The sequence below is a fragment of the Monodelphis domestica genome, chromosome 2 (genome assembly GCF_027887165.1).
Source record: "Monodelphis domestica isolate mMonDom1 chromosome 2, mMonDom1.pri, whole genome shotgun sequence".
Lineage (NCBI taxonomy): Eukaryota > Metazoa > Chordata > Mammalia > Didelphimorphia > Didelphidae > Monodelphis > Monodelphis domestica.
In genome coordinates this window covers 43378003-43394548 of record NC_077228.1, presented here as the reverse complement: position 1 = coordinate 43394548, position 16546 = coordinate 43378003, and the positions used below count along the sequence as shown (strand labels likewise).

Below are 16546 nucleotides of genomic sequence, written 5' to 3'. Positions count from 1 at the left end.
TAATCAAAACTAATTCTGGAGTAGTAGAACCAAAAATAGTATCTGGTGAAATAATTTTCCTTCTAAGACAACTTAGAAGATCAGCAGGACATTTCTTTTTCAGTAAGATCAGAATGTATTTCAGCATGGGCAGTATCCAAAGAAAGCAATAGTAGGCTATGCCTCATGAAGCCAACAGCCAGGCTCTGTGTCCAGGCTATCAGCAAGGTCTTGCACCTTCACCAACACACATAAGCAGGGAGACCCTACACTTTCGCATAGGCTGGTATCAAGTCCTCATGTCCCTCGTGCTGGGTGGTAGGATTCTGCTTTTCATCTGCCCCCCCCCCAGCACAAGAAGCTTGGCAGGACTCCTCTTTCCATCCCTTATACCAGCACAATGCCCCATCCACTGCAGGAGCAGAGTCCAAACTTTAAAATATAAAGTTAATTAAAGCAATAGAAAAGGACATATTTTTGCAAAAATATTTATAGATGTTCTTTTTTTGATAGCAAAAAATTGGAAACTAATTGGAGGATGGCTGAAAAAATTGTGGTATATGATAGTAATGGAATACTATTGTGAGATAAGGAATGATAAATGGGATGATTTTAGAAAGAACTGGAAAGATCTCCATGAACTGATGCAGAGTGAAATAGGCAGAACCAGGAAAACATTGTACACAGTAACAACAATATAGTGGAACAATCAAATGTGATAAACTTTGCTACTAACAGCAATGCAACAATACAGAACAATTCTGAGGGACTTATGAAAATGAATGCTATCTACTTCCAGAGAAAGAACTGTCGGACTAGGACTGCAGATAAAAGTAAATGATTTATCACTTGTTTATTGAGGTATGTGTTTTGGGGGTTTGACTTTATAAGATTATTCATTTAAAATGCATAATATGGAAATGCTTTGCATGATAATTCATGTATAACCCAGATTGAATTACTTGCCAGCTGCAGGAGCAGGGAGGGAAGAAGGGAGACAATTTGGAAAAATTATGTGGAAATTTATTAAAATAAAATAGAATGAAGTTAAAGATGAAAAGTAGGCTGGAAAAATGAGTAAGCAACCATAACAACAACAAAAAAACCTGACCATAAAAACTTCCTATTGTCTCAGAAAAGGTGAAAACACAAACTCTGAAGAGGACAACAGGATTAAAATTGCAGAATGGGGACAAGTCACTTAAACCTGTTTGCTTAGAGCTCTTGCTTTTCTGTCTCAAGAGCTGTTATTAAAAGAGAGTATAAAGGTTTTTTAAAAAAAATATACAGAGTGAAGTAAACAGAACCAGAATATTGTACACAGTAATAATAATCCTGTACAAAGAATATCTGTGAATAATGTAGCTATTCTTAGCAACACAATGACCCAATACAATTCTGAATGACCCATGATGAAAAATGCTATTTACCTCCAGAGACAGAAATGATAAAGTCTGAATAATGATTAAAGGTTACCATTTGTACTTGATTTTCATCTAATATACATGTATGTGTCATCTCCCACAACATGATGAACATAGATATATGTTTTGTATGATAGCACATGTGTAACCAATATCAAAATGTTTACTACTCAGGGAAAGGGAAGAGAAAGGATAGAATTTGGAACTCAAAATATTATAAAAAGAATGCAAAAAATTGTTCTTACATATAATTGGTAAATAATTAAATATTACTTAAGTGAAAAATTCCCACCTAAATGTACTAGGCCTAAAAAGCTATTAAACTGCATACCCTTTGATGCAGCAATTAACTAGGTCCATATCCCAAAGATCAAGGAAATAGGAAAGGACATACATATATATATATATATATATATATATATATATATATATATATATATATATATATATATATACAAATAAAATAATAGCAGCTCTTTTTGTAGTAGCATAGAATTTAAAACTGATACTCTAACAATTGGGAAATGGTTGTACAAGTTACAGTATATCAATGTGGTGAAATATTATTGTACTAAAAGAAATGATGAAAGGGATCAGTTCAGAAAAACCTAGAAAAACTTGTATGAACTATTGAAGAGCAAATGAGTAAAACTAGGAGAACAGTTATCCAGAAACAGCAATATTGTAAAGGGAATTAATTGTTTAATATAGAGTAATGCTGATTGATACAGTGACGCACTAACAGTTCCAAAGAACTCATGATGAAAAATGCTGTCCATTTCAAGGCTGAGAACTGATAGACTCAGACTAAAGACTGAATTTTTCCCCCTTCCTTTTTCTTTGTTTCCTTTTCAGAAAAAGGCTAATGGAAAATTGGTTTTTCATAAGTTCAAATTTGTAATGGATCTTTCATTTCTTGTCCTCTTAATAGATGAGGGTGAGGGTTAAGGAGAGGAAAAAATATAAAACTGAAAGTAAAATAAAATTTAAAAAAAAACTTCAATTTTTTCCTAAGATATTAGGTTTTAGGTTGAACATTTTAACCCAAATTAAAAAGAACCCTCAAAGAATAATATGCAATGGAGTAAAAAACTGCTCAAAAAAGATTTGAAAATAAAATAGGATAAATATAGGAAAAGTTGGTGAAAGAAATGGAAGTGAGGCAAGAGAAGCATGAAAGAAGAGGGAACTACTTGGCAAAGGAAACAAAGAAATAGAAAAAGAAATATAAAAAATTTTTTGAAGATTCTATAAAAGGAATCAGCCAAATATCAAAGGATACGGAAAAGTGCCCTGAATAAAACAATTCCTTAAGAATTAGATTTGGTCAAGTCAAAACTCATGACTCCATGAGGTATTAAGAAACTATAAAATAATATCAAAAGAGTGAAAAATATAGAAGAAAATGTGAAATAGCTCATTAAACATATAACTGACTTAGAAAACAGAAGAGAAATAATTTAAGAATTACTGGATTATGTAATAGTCATGATTTTATTTAAAAAGCCTGGATTTCTTATTTCAAGAAATTATCAAGGTAAGCTGCCTTGATATCCTGGAATCAGAGGGTAAGATAGAAACTGCAATAGTCCTCCAATCACATCCTGGGAGAGATCCCAAAATGGAAAACACTCAGGAATATTGTAGGCAAATTCTCAAGTTCTCAGGCTAAGGAGAAAATATTGTAAGCTTTCTAAAAGAAGTAATTTAAATATTGTGTAGTCAGAATAACACAGGATTTAGCAGCTTCTATATTTAAGGATAAGAGGGCTTAGAATGTCATATATTCCCAAAGCAAAGGAGCTAGGATTACAACTAAGAATCATCTATTCAGGAAAATAGCTTAATCCTTTTTTTTTTTTAAATCCTTCAGCGGAAAATGGTCATTTATTGAAATAGGGGATTTTTAAGCATTCCCGATGAAAATACCAAACCACAAACTGGTTTTTCAAACAGAGGACTTCAGAGGAGCATAAAGATGTAAGCGGAGAGAGTATCATATTCCTTACATATAACTCTTAAGAGTTTTGTCATCAGAGCATTTAAAAGGAGTATACATAGAAAGAGGTCATGGACAGGAGTTGACTATAATGAAGGGATGCCTAAAAATAAATTAAGGCTTGAGTAAAGAGGAGTGACATGGGAGAAAAATTAAGGGAGAGGTAGAATGGGGGAAAATCATATCAAATAAAAGAGGCACAAAAGAACTTCTGAAGTGGAGGGGAAAGATGAGGGTATGAAGAGGGCATCACTTGAACCTTACTATCAATGGAATTAGCTCAAAAGAGGGGATAACATATATGCTTATTTGGGCATAGAAATCTATCTCACCCTATAAGAAAGTAGAAAAGGATAAGAATAAAGAGGTAATAGAAGGAAGAACACATTGGAGGAAGTGTTGATAAGAAGAAAAATATTTTAGAGGGTGGACAAGAAGAAAGGATAGAGAGTAAGTTCACCAGAAAGGAGAATAGGATGGAAGGAAATACACAATAATCAATACTAAAATTACATCATTTCTCTAATAAAGGCCTTATTTCTCAAAAAATATAGAGAAATCAGTAGAGAGGATAAGAAAACAAGCCATTCCCTAATTGATAAATGGTTGAAGGATAGTAACAAAAATTTTCAGACAAATCTTTAAAAACTATCTATAGTCATATGAAAAAAAGTGTTACCTCAGTATTGATTAGAGAAATGCATCTTAAAATGATTCTGAGGTACCAACTCACACCTATCAGATTTGCTATTATAACAGTGAAGGAAAATGTCAAATGTCGGAGGGGAGTTGGGAAAATTCAGATGTTTTTGTACAGTTGGAGGGGTTGTGAACTGATTCAACTATTCTGGAGAGCAATTTGGAACTATATGCTAAGGTCATAAAACTGTGCAAACCCTTTGATCCAACAATACCACTTTTAGGTCAGTATCCCAAAGAGATTTTTTTAAAAAGAGATAAGGATCTATTTGCACAAAAATATTTATATCAGCTCTTTTTGTGGAGGCAAAGAATTGGGAATTAAGGGGACATCTCTCAAATGGGGAATACTTGAACAAGTTTTGGTATGTGAGTGTGGTAGAATATTATTGTGCTATAAGAAATGATGAAAAGAATGGTTTCAGAAAAACTTATATGAGTTGATGCAAAAATAAAGTAACCAGAACCAAGATTCTTCTGTGTCAAATTGTTTGATATCTCAGGGAGGGAAGGAAGGAGGGATGGTGGGAGAGAATTTAGAACTTAAAATTTTAACAAGTGAATGTTAAAAATTATTTTTACATTACAGTGAGGGCCCTCCCCCACAGAAAGAGAATATGATTTCAGTTTGATATAGTTCACAAAAAGTTAGAAGATCATCATACTTTACTGGTACATTTCTTCCATCATGCTGGTAGAAGGGTTCTTCTTCATTGTATTCTTCAAACACTCCCCACCGTAAATGGGCCCATTCATGAACTAAAATTTTACCTGTTGCAACATATTTAAAATACAAACATAATTACTTCCACAGTTCAATGGTTCAGTGGGTATCCCCTCAGACCTATGTCCGTATTCCCTTCATCAATGCAGATTGCACCGTCATCATGCTTTCTTATTCTTTGAAATCCTTATTCATATCTTCTCCTATGTCATCTGTAGAGAAACTATTCATGGCACTGAAATCCTTCTTCTAGATCTTTTATATTTCATGGCTATCAGTGTAAGATCCATGCAATCTAAGTGGTTCAGTGGATAGAGGACTGAGCTTGGAGTCAGGAAGATCCAAATTCAAATCTAGCCTCAGAAACGTACTAGCTGTGAGACCCTGGGCAGGTCTTTTCACTTTTGTCTCATTTTGCTCAAATATGAAATGGAAGTCCTAACAATATATATATATATATGAAAATATATATATATGTATATATATACCTCTCAGGTTTGTGAGGATCAAATGAGATGATATTTGATTTTTTAAAATTTTAACCTTTACTTTCTGTCTTAATAGCAATTGGAAGACAGAAGAGCAAGGGCTAGGTAGATAGGGTTAATTTATTTGCCCAGATTCACACAGCTAGTAAGTGTCTAAGGCCAGGTTTGAACCGAGGTCTTTCCATCTCCAGGCCTGGCACTCTATCCACTGTGCTATCTAGCTGCCCCTGAGATGATATTTGTAAAGCACTTAACATAGTACCTGGTACTTAGTAAGTTAATGATCAGCCTTCCTTCCTTCCTTCCTTCCTTCCTTCCTTCCTTCCTTCCTTCCTTCCTTCCTTCCTTCCTTCCTTCCTTCCTTCCTTCCTTCCTTCCTTCCTTCCTTCCTTCCTTCCTTCCTTCCTTCTTTCCTTTCTTCCTTCCCTATTATCCCTCACACTTGTTTAATATTTGGATGGGTCTATGATCTCATCAATTAGAGTCATCAATGTTACAGATTGCAATTCATTCGTGTCTGCCCATCCTATGGGCCTATGCCACCACATATCAGAGAGAATTTACCCAGCATTTTGGGAGAAAAGTATATCTTTGTATAAATCTCTTAACATTATTTAGATATAAATGGAATATCTACCAGTTTTTCCACATAGTCCTTGCTTTGTTGTTTCTAACTCTTTATGACCCCATTTGGGGTTTTCTTGGCAAAGATATCTGAGAGATTTGCCATTTCCTTCTCTGGATCATTTTTCAGAGGGGAAACTGAGGCCAATATGTTAAGTTACTTGCTCTGGGTCACACAGCTAGTTTCTGAGGCCAGATTTAAATTCACAAAGATGAGTCTTCCTGAACTTAGACCTAATACTCTATATACTTTGCCATCTAGCTTTCCCACAAAGGTCTGTTGATTTTACTCCTACATCATCTCTTAAATATGTCCTACTCTCTCTTCTGATGCTGCCACCAATTTGTTACAACCCTTCATCACATCATACCAAGACTACTGCAACAGCCTGCTGGTGGGTCTACCTGCCTCAAGTATCTCCACACTCCAATCCATCTTCCATTCTGCCACTAAAGTTATTTTCTGGAAGTACAGGTTAGATTATGTCACTATTTATCCTCAACAAGTTTTAGTGGCTCCCTAAAACCTATGAGATTTGATTCAAAATTCTGTTTGGCATTCAAAGCCCTTCATAAACTAACCCCCTTCCGCCTTTCTAATCTTCTTCTTATACCTTACTTCCCAACATGTACTCTTTGAGCCAGTTGCTCTAGTCCCCTGGTTGTTCCATGAATATGACACTCCATCTCTCAGCTCCAAGCATTTTATCCAGCTGTCTTTCGTGCCTTGGATATTCTCCTTCCACTCTTGACTATTAATTTCCTTGGCTTCCATTAAGTTCCAACTCAAATACCATCTTTTACTGGAAGCCATTCCCAAAGTCTCTTATTTCTACTATCTCCCCTCTGTTCATTACTTCCTATATATCCTGTATATAACTTGTTTGGACATATTTGCTAGCTGTCTTCCTTAATAGATTGTAAGCTCCTTGAGAGCAGGGACTCTCACCTCTCTTTGTATCCCCAGTGATTAGCACCCAGTAGGTGCTTTTTAAACAGACCAGGAGGCAGTCTAGTCTGACTCTAAACTGTATGGAGTCAACAAACCAAAGAGAGAGGAGATAAGCCACATCTCATCCTTTCTGCTATAATTTTGTATCCAACACAACCAATACGTATCCTAATTTTCCAAACTTTACTCACTCTACCCTCCTCCTCTGCATTCACGTTCTCAACCTTTCATCTCTTGAGCTGGGTGTTAGCATCCACTAAGCAATTATAAATAAACTAACTCAACTACCCATAGTAGCTGTCCAGATGTCAATGGAAAAATTCTGGCCTTACCCCAACTCCATCTGGGGGCAATGATCAGTGAATAAGACTCTCAAGACATCCTTTTCATTGGGGGGGGGGGCAGAATCCACATAGAATGAGTTGGTATAGGTCAGTTGCAATTTGGCTCCTTACATTAGCCTTTCTCCCAAACTAACTTATCTTTTAAATTTCTCTGTTCTTTCTTAAGGAAATGACCACTTTTACGTATGCCCTCAGTTGTCATATATTGTCAGCCCCATCTCCATATCCATTCCCTTCTCTCTATTAAGGTAGCCAACTCTGATTCAGACCTTCTTCACTACATATCTAGATTCTTGTAGTAGCTTTCTGATTGGTCTCCTATCCTTTATCTCTCCCTTTAATTCATCCTACACACAATTCTCAAAGTGATCTTCCTGAAGAGCAGGTCTGACTACATCACTCCTGTACTCAAACTTCCATGGCTCCCTATTCACTCTAGGATCAAAAGTTATTTAATTTTTCTTATCCTTTAAAAATATCTGCTATATGAAAAATTTTGAGGGTACATAATAATTTATATAGTTTTATTTACATATATTTTGTAATTAAGGTGTGCTCAAAATTCAGAGATTACCAATCTAAAACAGTTATATTCCCAAATGCGGAGTTAAATACTGATACCCCCTTTTAAGATGAAAAGAAGGTATGCCCCTGCCATATTTTTGGCATATCTGCATTGTTAAATCAAGATAATCATATTTCTTGTGTGCTATGAACCACGTTATAAAGTATGCTTTAGATGTGATGAACACTAAACTCTCATCAGTAACTATACCTTGTGGTCCATATTCATTCAGTTTTTCCCCCAGTACGATGGCAGGAGTTAAACGGATTCTCTCTCCCTTATCTCCACATTGTCCAAACTGGTCAGTTCGTGGAACATCAAAGCCTGGGGGATTAGGGACTTCAATGACAATATCTGCCTAGAAATGTTTGCAAAGAGGTTTCTGTTATATAGCGTATCATAAACAAAACTAGCAATATTAGGATGGAAAGATTCCAAAAAAATGCATTAGTTATTATGAGAATTATATTTTCAAAAATTTAGATCCAGTATGAAGACCTAATAAAAGTGAGAATCTGATGATCTTACCTTTTTGTACGTCTCAAGTTTTGGTTCCTCATATTCGTTTTTTTTCTGCCATGTTTCAGGAATCAAAATCGAGACTGCCTTGAAGTAAAATCTCTTTTCTGTGGCTCCATACAGGTAAGTTGAAGCCTCTGTCACCATATCCTACATGAAAAAAAAGAAATCCATCAGAATGCCTGACAGCTGACTGAAATTTAAACAACTCATCATTTAACTTCACACTGAAAATTGCCAGTAGAAAAAGATTACATGGTCATAGGAAGCTCTGTGATCCAAGCTTGGCTTCAAACGTATCCCTTTAGACTAAATACATACACCCATATTTACAAATCCACTAAGAATCAAGGGCACACCATGACAATTTAAGTTATTTTTTGTTTTGTATTTTAAACAAATGTGCTCAAGGTTTGTTGTTTTTTTTTTTTTAAATAAAAATTCCCATGTCATGTCACAAGTGAGCATGGGTGTTACATCCATGTTTCAGGGAATCTTAACTCTTTGATGTGTGTCTTCTCTCCATCTTTTAATATAATACATCCATAATTTTCCATTTGGTGGGTCCCTTGTCCATGCTGTCCCATAAATTCTCTTCAGAACATCCCCCAACATGGGTTCTAAGACTACCGAAGGGATATTGGTAGAACGCATGGGCTCTGCACCAATGTAGGAGCTTGCAAGCTTTCATCATCTATTTGAAAGGAAGTTCCTTGGGAGGATGGAATATTTATTCTTTGTATTTGTATAGCCATTGCCTAGTACTTAGAAAATGATTAACAAATGCTTTTCAGTTGGTTGGCCATAGTATAGCGCATTGATTTTGCTGTAGTTACTACAGTCATTACTTACATTTATTGACCCATTCTTATCAAGATTGATAAGGACTGCCATGAGTCAAAGACAGTATGGGAGGGGAATGTACGGGAAGTATGGGCCTGGGAGTCAAGTGTTCTGGGTTCAAGGGTCATACCTGCCATCCTAATAGCCTCATAATTGCTGTAATTTTGAATAAGACATTTAACCAGGCTCTCAGTGCCCTCATCTGTTAAAGAAAAGAGTAAAATGTTCTCCTTCCCTCACCATTAGAAAGCATTTAGTAAGGACAGACTGACTGGGATACTTTAAAGTTTTGCTAAAGATTCCCCAACATTTATCATGAAGCTTGATAACTTTGTACCTCAGATCCACACCCTTGAAGGTTCCATCCATTTCCTCCTGGGATGCTCAGGTAAGTTTGTCCCCACCCTTAGAGTCACTAAGGGACTTTGCTGTCAACATGACACAATTCAGCTAAAATCAGTGCCACCAACAGCTCTTAAGAACCCAACATTTGCAAAACACCACTGAGGATAGAAAGATGGACCCAAGGGAGACCCTGCTATTTAGGAGTTTACAATCTAATGACTGGGAGGGAGCCATATATGCAAAGAGTTATAGAGACAAGGGAATAAGAGATAAATGCAAGGAGGTGCCCAGTGCACCCCATGTACTTTGAGAAATGTGAGTCCTGACCCCTTCCACCATTGAGAAGGGGACGCTTGGCTTGTGTGACCCTCTACAAGTTGTTTTAGCTCTTAGTGTCCCTACCAATTTTCTAGGACCATTCGAGAAGAGTTTCCAATCTGTGTTGGCAAATCAGAGGTTCTTGTAGTAGGGTCTGTGAATTTATTTTTAATACTTTGATAACTGAATTCACTATAATTGGTTTCCTTTATGCACTTCAAACATCCTGAGCTGAGGATCCTTTGGTTTTACCCTAGTAACAAAGGGTTCACAGGGCAAAGAAGACAATAGGAGCACGTTTGTAGAGGGATATTTCTCACTACGAATTTCCTGTACCTCTGATCTCACTCCTCCGCACCAGAATACCCTCCAGAACTCCACTGAGATAATTGAATTTTTTAGTGAAAAAATAGTTACAGACCCTAAAAACAGTAAAAGTTTCAGGTCCTTTCCTCACCCCAGAAGCAGAAACCTCTCCCATTAGACTACTGACGAGAAACTAGAATTGGTAGTGTGAGATATTTTTGGGTCGTCCATGTTTTCCCGAGAAATCAATTATTGATAGGCATTAATTAAGTCACTGATGTTTTCATATGCTGTCCTAGGCTCTGAGGATACAAAGACAACATTACAATAATAATAACTATAGAGCTAATAGAAAAACGCAATAATCTTCTAAGGAAAGTTTTTATATAGGATTTGTATATATTTATACATAGCATCTTTTACATTTACATAACACTTCAAAGTTTGGAAAGTGTTTTATATCAGTTCACCTTTACATGATATCCTCCGTGTGTGGAATGTTCTCCTTTCTCATCTCCTCTTGGCTTCCTTCATGTCTAGCTAACATCCCACCTATAAGAAATCTTTCCAATTGCTCTTAATACGAGTTGTCTTTCATCCTTTTCTTTTCCCCCCTCTTTTTCCTTTTTAAATAAAAACACATCTTGTCTTCTATAAGCAATACCGTATATTGGTTCTAAGGCAGAACAAAAAGAACTAGGCAATGGGGGGGGGGGTTAAGTGACTTGCCCAGGGTCATACAACTAGGAAGTATCTAAGGTCACATTTGAACCCAGGACCTCCTTTCAATCCAATTAGCCACTGTGTTACCTTGAGCAAGTCATTTAACCCTGCTTGATTCCATTTCTTCAATTGTAAGCTAGAGAAGAGAATGGCAAACCATTCCAGTATCTTTGCCAAGATAACTCAAATGGAGTCACAAAGAATCAGATGTGACTGAAATAACGGAATAATGACAAGAAAATACAGTTTTAAATAAATGACTTTTTCTATAGCAAACAGTTGATGACCATTAAAAACACTGAACAGTTTTCCAAATGAACTTCGGCCTGGTCTCTGCTCCTACACAGTTCCGGGCAGAATCACTGTTGTTCTGCAGCAGCTATCTAAATACATATGCTGGTGATGTAATGGATTGCCAATCCATCAGCATGTTGGGGGAGTGGGAGTTTTTCATCTACTTTGTTTATCTCTCTTGTTGGTTAGGCCAAATCTTGCTCATCTCATTGTGGCTTTTGCTGAGGAGTCTTTGTAGTATTCTGGGGTTTGATGTACAATCTAATTTGTGAATGGTAGCATTTAGAGAACTTCACTATCAGCAAACACATATAATAGAACATGAATACGAAAGCTTGGGGTGATGATCTGTGAGCAATATTGAGCATTGTAAAGCTCGGAATGACCTAAGTCTAGAGCAGAAACTGAAGGACAACAAAAAAAGATGTTGTTGTTTTTTCTTGTTTTGGGTTTTTTCTACATTTTGAAAAAAAGAGATGGATTAAGAACAGATACAATCTATGCTTGGGGTGCATGGGATGATAATAATTGTCATTTGAGGGGGCAAGTAGGGTTACTTGCTCTTTTGATTGAAAGACAGAGATTTACTTATGGGAGGTCCTGGGTTCAAATGTGATCTCAGACGCTTTGTATATTCCTAGACAAGTCACGTAACCCGTATTGCCTAGCCCTTACCACTCTTCTGCCTTAGAACCAATATATAGTATTGTTTCTAAGATGGAAGGTAAGTGTTTAAATAAATACATAAATAAATTGCCAATAGAGTGAAGGGAAAGCTATCTTATTCTTATTTTGTTTTCTCTGAAAAATTTCCAGTGAAATGTTAGGAATCCTCACAGATAATTCTTTGGAGAGATATAGAAAGGAGTCAGCAGAATTGGTTTTACCATATGCCTGAAGACAACAAGAAATAGTTTCATGGGACATTTGGTCCTTATATTGTCATGCTTATCATAAATATTTATAAAAGGGCCACCATGAAACTTCTTGTGACTTATAGGCCCATACCAATGTCAGACAATGAAAAGCAGAGTAATTCCACCAAGAACTTAATAAGACCATGGCAATAAACGCTGGGAATTCAGAGAAATGCAAAAGAAAGTCATTATTCTCAAGGAGCTGCCATTATGATGAGGGTAACAATATAGATATGTGTGGGGACCAATACAGAGACATCTTCCCTAGTTTCTTACTAAAGGACATGTGCAACTCAGTAGCTCCAAATTGTTCCCTTAATTTCCATGAACTGCACATTGGTAACCGAGCCAAGGATGGCTTCCTACTCAGTAACTATGGAAATCCTGAGAAGAAAGGCTCTTCCTTCCCTTTTAAAGTACATCACTTTGAGACTCCGTCACCTCTTCCTTGTACTTCTGAGAGGTAGCTTGAGGATGTCTTCCCCAGTCATGGCGATGACAATCCATGGCTCCAAAATATGTATTTACATCGGTACATCTGAAACTAGACCTAATGCCCCTGAATGCCTCTTCTGTTTTATGTTACTTTCCTTGAGCTCAGTTTATACAGAAATGAACACTTCTCCTTCTGGGGGTGGGTGTAATGTGAACAGGAGAGATGGGGTGTACCAAAGTCAGTTCTGGTCACTCAGCTGGAGATGTTGCCTAACTAGCATTTTTTGGAAGAGACAATATCTTTTAACAATACCAGTCTGAACCATATAAGACAAAGGAGCACTGCCTGCCTAGGCAGGAAATTTGGGGCTCATGTCCAAGGGTCTCCCCAAATGCCTTTACTTTGACAGGAGATTATTGCATGGATTATGTATTGTTTTACATTCCAAGTCATTCATATGTGCTTATAAGTAAGTCATGTTTTAAGCATTTCTTCTGTAGTGCAAAAATGAACCTCATACCTGGCCTTCCCTTTTAGGAAAACTTAGACAAGAACCTATACCAAAGCTTTCTTTAGAGATTTTCCATATATATGTACACATTCCATATAACTGTATGTCTTCCCTATATATAAAATTATATATAAGAATATTCCATATTATACAAATAAATATCTATATGTGAAATATTTGTTTACATATTTTATATATAATATATAAAATTTTATATATGTATAATTTATATGTGTGTGTGTGTGTGTGTGTGTGTGTAAAATTAACCTAGACATGGAAAGAAGTTTAATGCTCCCTCTTTGAGTTCAGGCTTTTCCCAGGATATATGTTAGCTATATGAGTCCAGAGCATAATCCTTCATTGTAAGAAGCACCTCAGACCTCAGGTAACACAAATAAAGAACTTCCAAGAAGAATAAGAGTGAAGAATGTGAATCATCAGAGAAGTATAGTTCAAAAAGGATGGGTGGTCAAGGGGTGAGGAGATGGGGCATAACAGGAAGATGTCCCAAATGTTCTGCTGCTCTCCTTTTGATGTGGGGAAAAATTGAGAGAGGGCTCCAGGATGCCTGTTGCCACTACTATTACTGCAGGGGCTGCTACTGCCATGACATGGCAGAAAGCAAAATGCGGAGAGGCTAAGACCGAGACTGCAGTCTAGTTCTATGGAAGCCACACAGAATTAATAGATATAGCCTGACTAGGGATACTTCTTTTATTGTGAACAAAACGGATTATTACTTAGATGAATCATATACATTTATACTCTCCCGAATGAGCACAGAGCCTGACTCTTTAATATTTGTTTCATAAGAGTTGTATTTTCTTTCTGTTTTAAACCTGGTTCACCTAAGATAAAAGATAAAGTTAACTACTGCATTACTGTGTGCTTTGGCATTAGAAGATAGCCAGGGTGAAGCAATAGGTGATAAAGGATAGAGGGGAGAGAAGGGAGAGATTTTTGAACTGACACATCGACGATAATAGCTAATATTGGCTAACATTTATACAGCACTTTCTACATGCCAGAAACTGTGTGAAGTACTATATATATATAAAATCTCATTTGATGCTGAAAAGAATTCTAGGAGGTAGGTGCTATTATCATTCTCATTTTATGGCTAAAGGAAACTGGGCCAAGCAGGGTTAAGGGCTTTGTCCAGGATCACACAGCTAGCAAGTATCTGAGACTTGATTTGAACTCAGGTCTTCCTGATAGCAGGTCCAGCAGGTTTATGGTGGGGACAGCTAGTAGTAGGAGGTATGAGGCAAGATGGTGGAGGGAGCTATTGTAGATCATTTCCCAAGAGACTGAGCCACACAAGGGAGAAAACATTTAGGATAATGATAATTCCTGGGGATGGATGGATCATGTGAGAGTTTTTTGAGGACAGGGTGTGTGTGTGTGTGTGTGTGTGTGTGTGTGTGTGTGTGTGTGTGTGTGTATGGGGGGGGGTCTTGTGTAAAGTCAGGAGAAAAGCAGCCAGTGCACAGGGAGAGATGGAAGACAGGTGCCAGCCTGGGGGTGGTAGTGAAAGAAGTCTGCTGGAAGAGACTCGAGGAAATGAGATAATTTGTGATTTAGAGGAGTTTTCCTTGGCCAGGAGGAAGGCTACCTTAGCATGTGAAACTAAAGGAGAAGACAATGTGCTGATACACACAATATACGACTACCAAGTAGATGAATTATGTGGAAATAGTAATAGTGGCATCATTCATAGAACAGGAAAGGTATACCAGGTGAGTTGGACTCCCCCCTTTTTCTGAGGCAAAGGGAAAAATTTCAGGGGGTCAATAGTCAGGAGTTAAACTATTGAGGTAAGTGAGTTAATTCACCAGGCTTCTCTGAGAGATCCAAATACTACACTCCAGCAAGGAGACCTAGTTTTTTTCCTCATTCAGAAATGGCCAATTTACAAGGACAAAACCCTTTCTTTCCCCACTGACCTCCCCCCCCCAAACAGTGTGGTTAGCGACTCCACATTTTTTCTCAACCAGAAAAACCAGTTCTCCCAATAATTCTGTGGAAAGGTTTCATTTAGTAATAACCAAAGAAATATTTTTAGAAGTCTTTACTTTCCAAAGATGTTAGAAAGTCTAGTAGAGACCACCCCTCAGTCCTACTGCAGGTCACCTGAAACCTTTCCCTCTCTGTTGCTCCTGCCTCAAAAAATCCTCATTTTCTTAAAAGAAACCTGCATGAAGCAAACTTGGAAAAAGCTCTCAGGTTCAATAGCAATAATCTGTTGGAGCATGAAAAGAGGTGATTGAACAATGTTGTTTCTACCTCCTTATAAAAAAAATTAACCCCTTTTTGAATAACTAACAAATGTAAAAAGGCCCAGAAAAAGTGCAAATCATTTTTAGGCAGCCAATATCCATCTGAATAGGGCTTCTAATGTTACCAATACAAGGCGGCCGCACTGCTATCTATCCCTCATAAGTCCATTACTCCATTTTACCAATTAGTAGCAAAGTTAATAAGCCATTGTAGGAGTAAAAATGAATAAATATTCCTAGTATTTAAAAATACAGGATTTTTTAAAATAATAAGTCACAAGAAAAGAAAAAAGGAAAAGGTTTCTTTTAGTCAAGTGAGCAGAGCAAAGAGAGCCAGAAACTCACACCTGCAGCACTTTACCAAAAGCACAAGGCCCAAAAAAAGAGCCCCGTGATGTGGGTCTCAGCCAATTTTATCTCCCAAGCATCCTTATGTAAAATAAGGACACAATTTAAAAGGATGCTGGGAATGTAGCTCAGCAAATTTTCTATCTGCACACCATTAATATGTAGCATTCACAGATGGATCCTCTAATAGAAAAATAGCAAGGAAAACATTGTACACAGAGACTGATACACTGTGGTACAATTGAAGTCAATGGACTTCTCCATTAGTGTCAATGCAATGTCCCTGAACAATCTGCAGGGATCTAGGAGAAAAAACACTATCCACAAGCAGAGGATAAATTATGGGAGTAAAAACACCAAGGAAAAGCAATTGCTTAACTCCAGGGGTGGAGGGGATATGACTGAGGAGAGACTCTGAATGAACACTCTAATGCAAATACCAACAACATGGAAATGGGTTCAAATCAAGAACACATGTGATACCCAGTGGAATCGCATGCTGGCTATGGGAGAGGTGGGGGGGGGAGGAGGGAAGAAAAGAAAATTAATTGTGTTTACAATGAATAATGTTTGGAAATGACCAAATAAAATAATGTTAAAAAAAGAAAAAAGAAAAATAGCAGTATTTTCACAGGGTCAGACTTATCCCCAAAGTACAAATTATTCTTTCACCCAGTGAGCTAAATGGTAGCAGTAGTCATGTAACTTTGCACTTTATTGCCCTATGAACCCCTTAACTTCTATGTTGACAGCCATTATATATATATGTGCATATATATATATAACACATACTCTAATGCATGGAGGCAGCTTTAATTACTTCACAGATTAAAAATGACTTCCAGAAACTCAAGACTTTGCAAGAACTAATTCAACAACATTTGGACTGATGTGATAAAATACCCTGAA

General features: G+C 37.0%; 1 protein-coding gene across 1 annotated transcript in view; it reads right to left on the bottom strand.

Moving 5' to 3' along the window:
• The window catches only part of LOC100009776 (calcium-activated chloride channel regulator 1-like), a 61486-nt gene that overhangs the window by 37171 nt on the left and 7769 nt on the right, over nucleotides 1–16546 (bottom strand). The window contains exons 2-4 of the mRNA XM_056815394.1: nucleotides 8327–8467; nucleotides 8009–8156; nucleotides 4767–4872 (exon numbers count right to left, since the gene is read on the bottom strand). Of these exons, the coding sequence (XP_056671372.1) occupies nucleotides 4767–4872; nucleotides 8009–8156; nucleotides 8327–8467 (395 nt within the window). The remainder of the gene's footprint in view (nucleotides 1–4766; nucleotides 4873–8008; nucleotides 8157–8326; nucleotides 8468–16546) is intronic.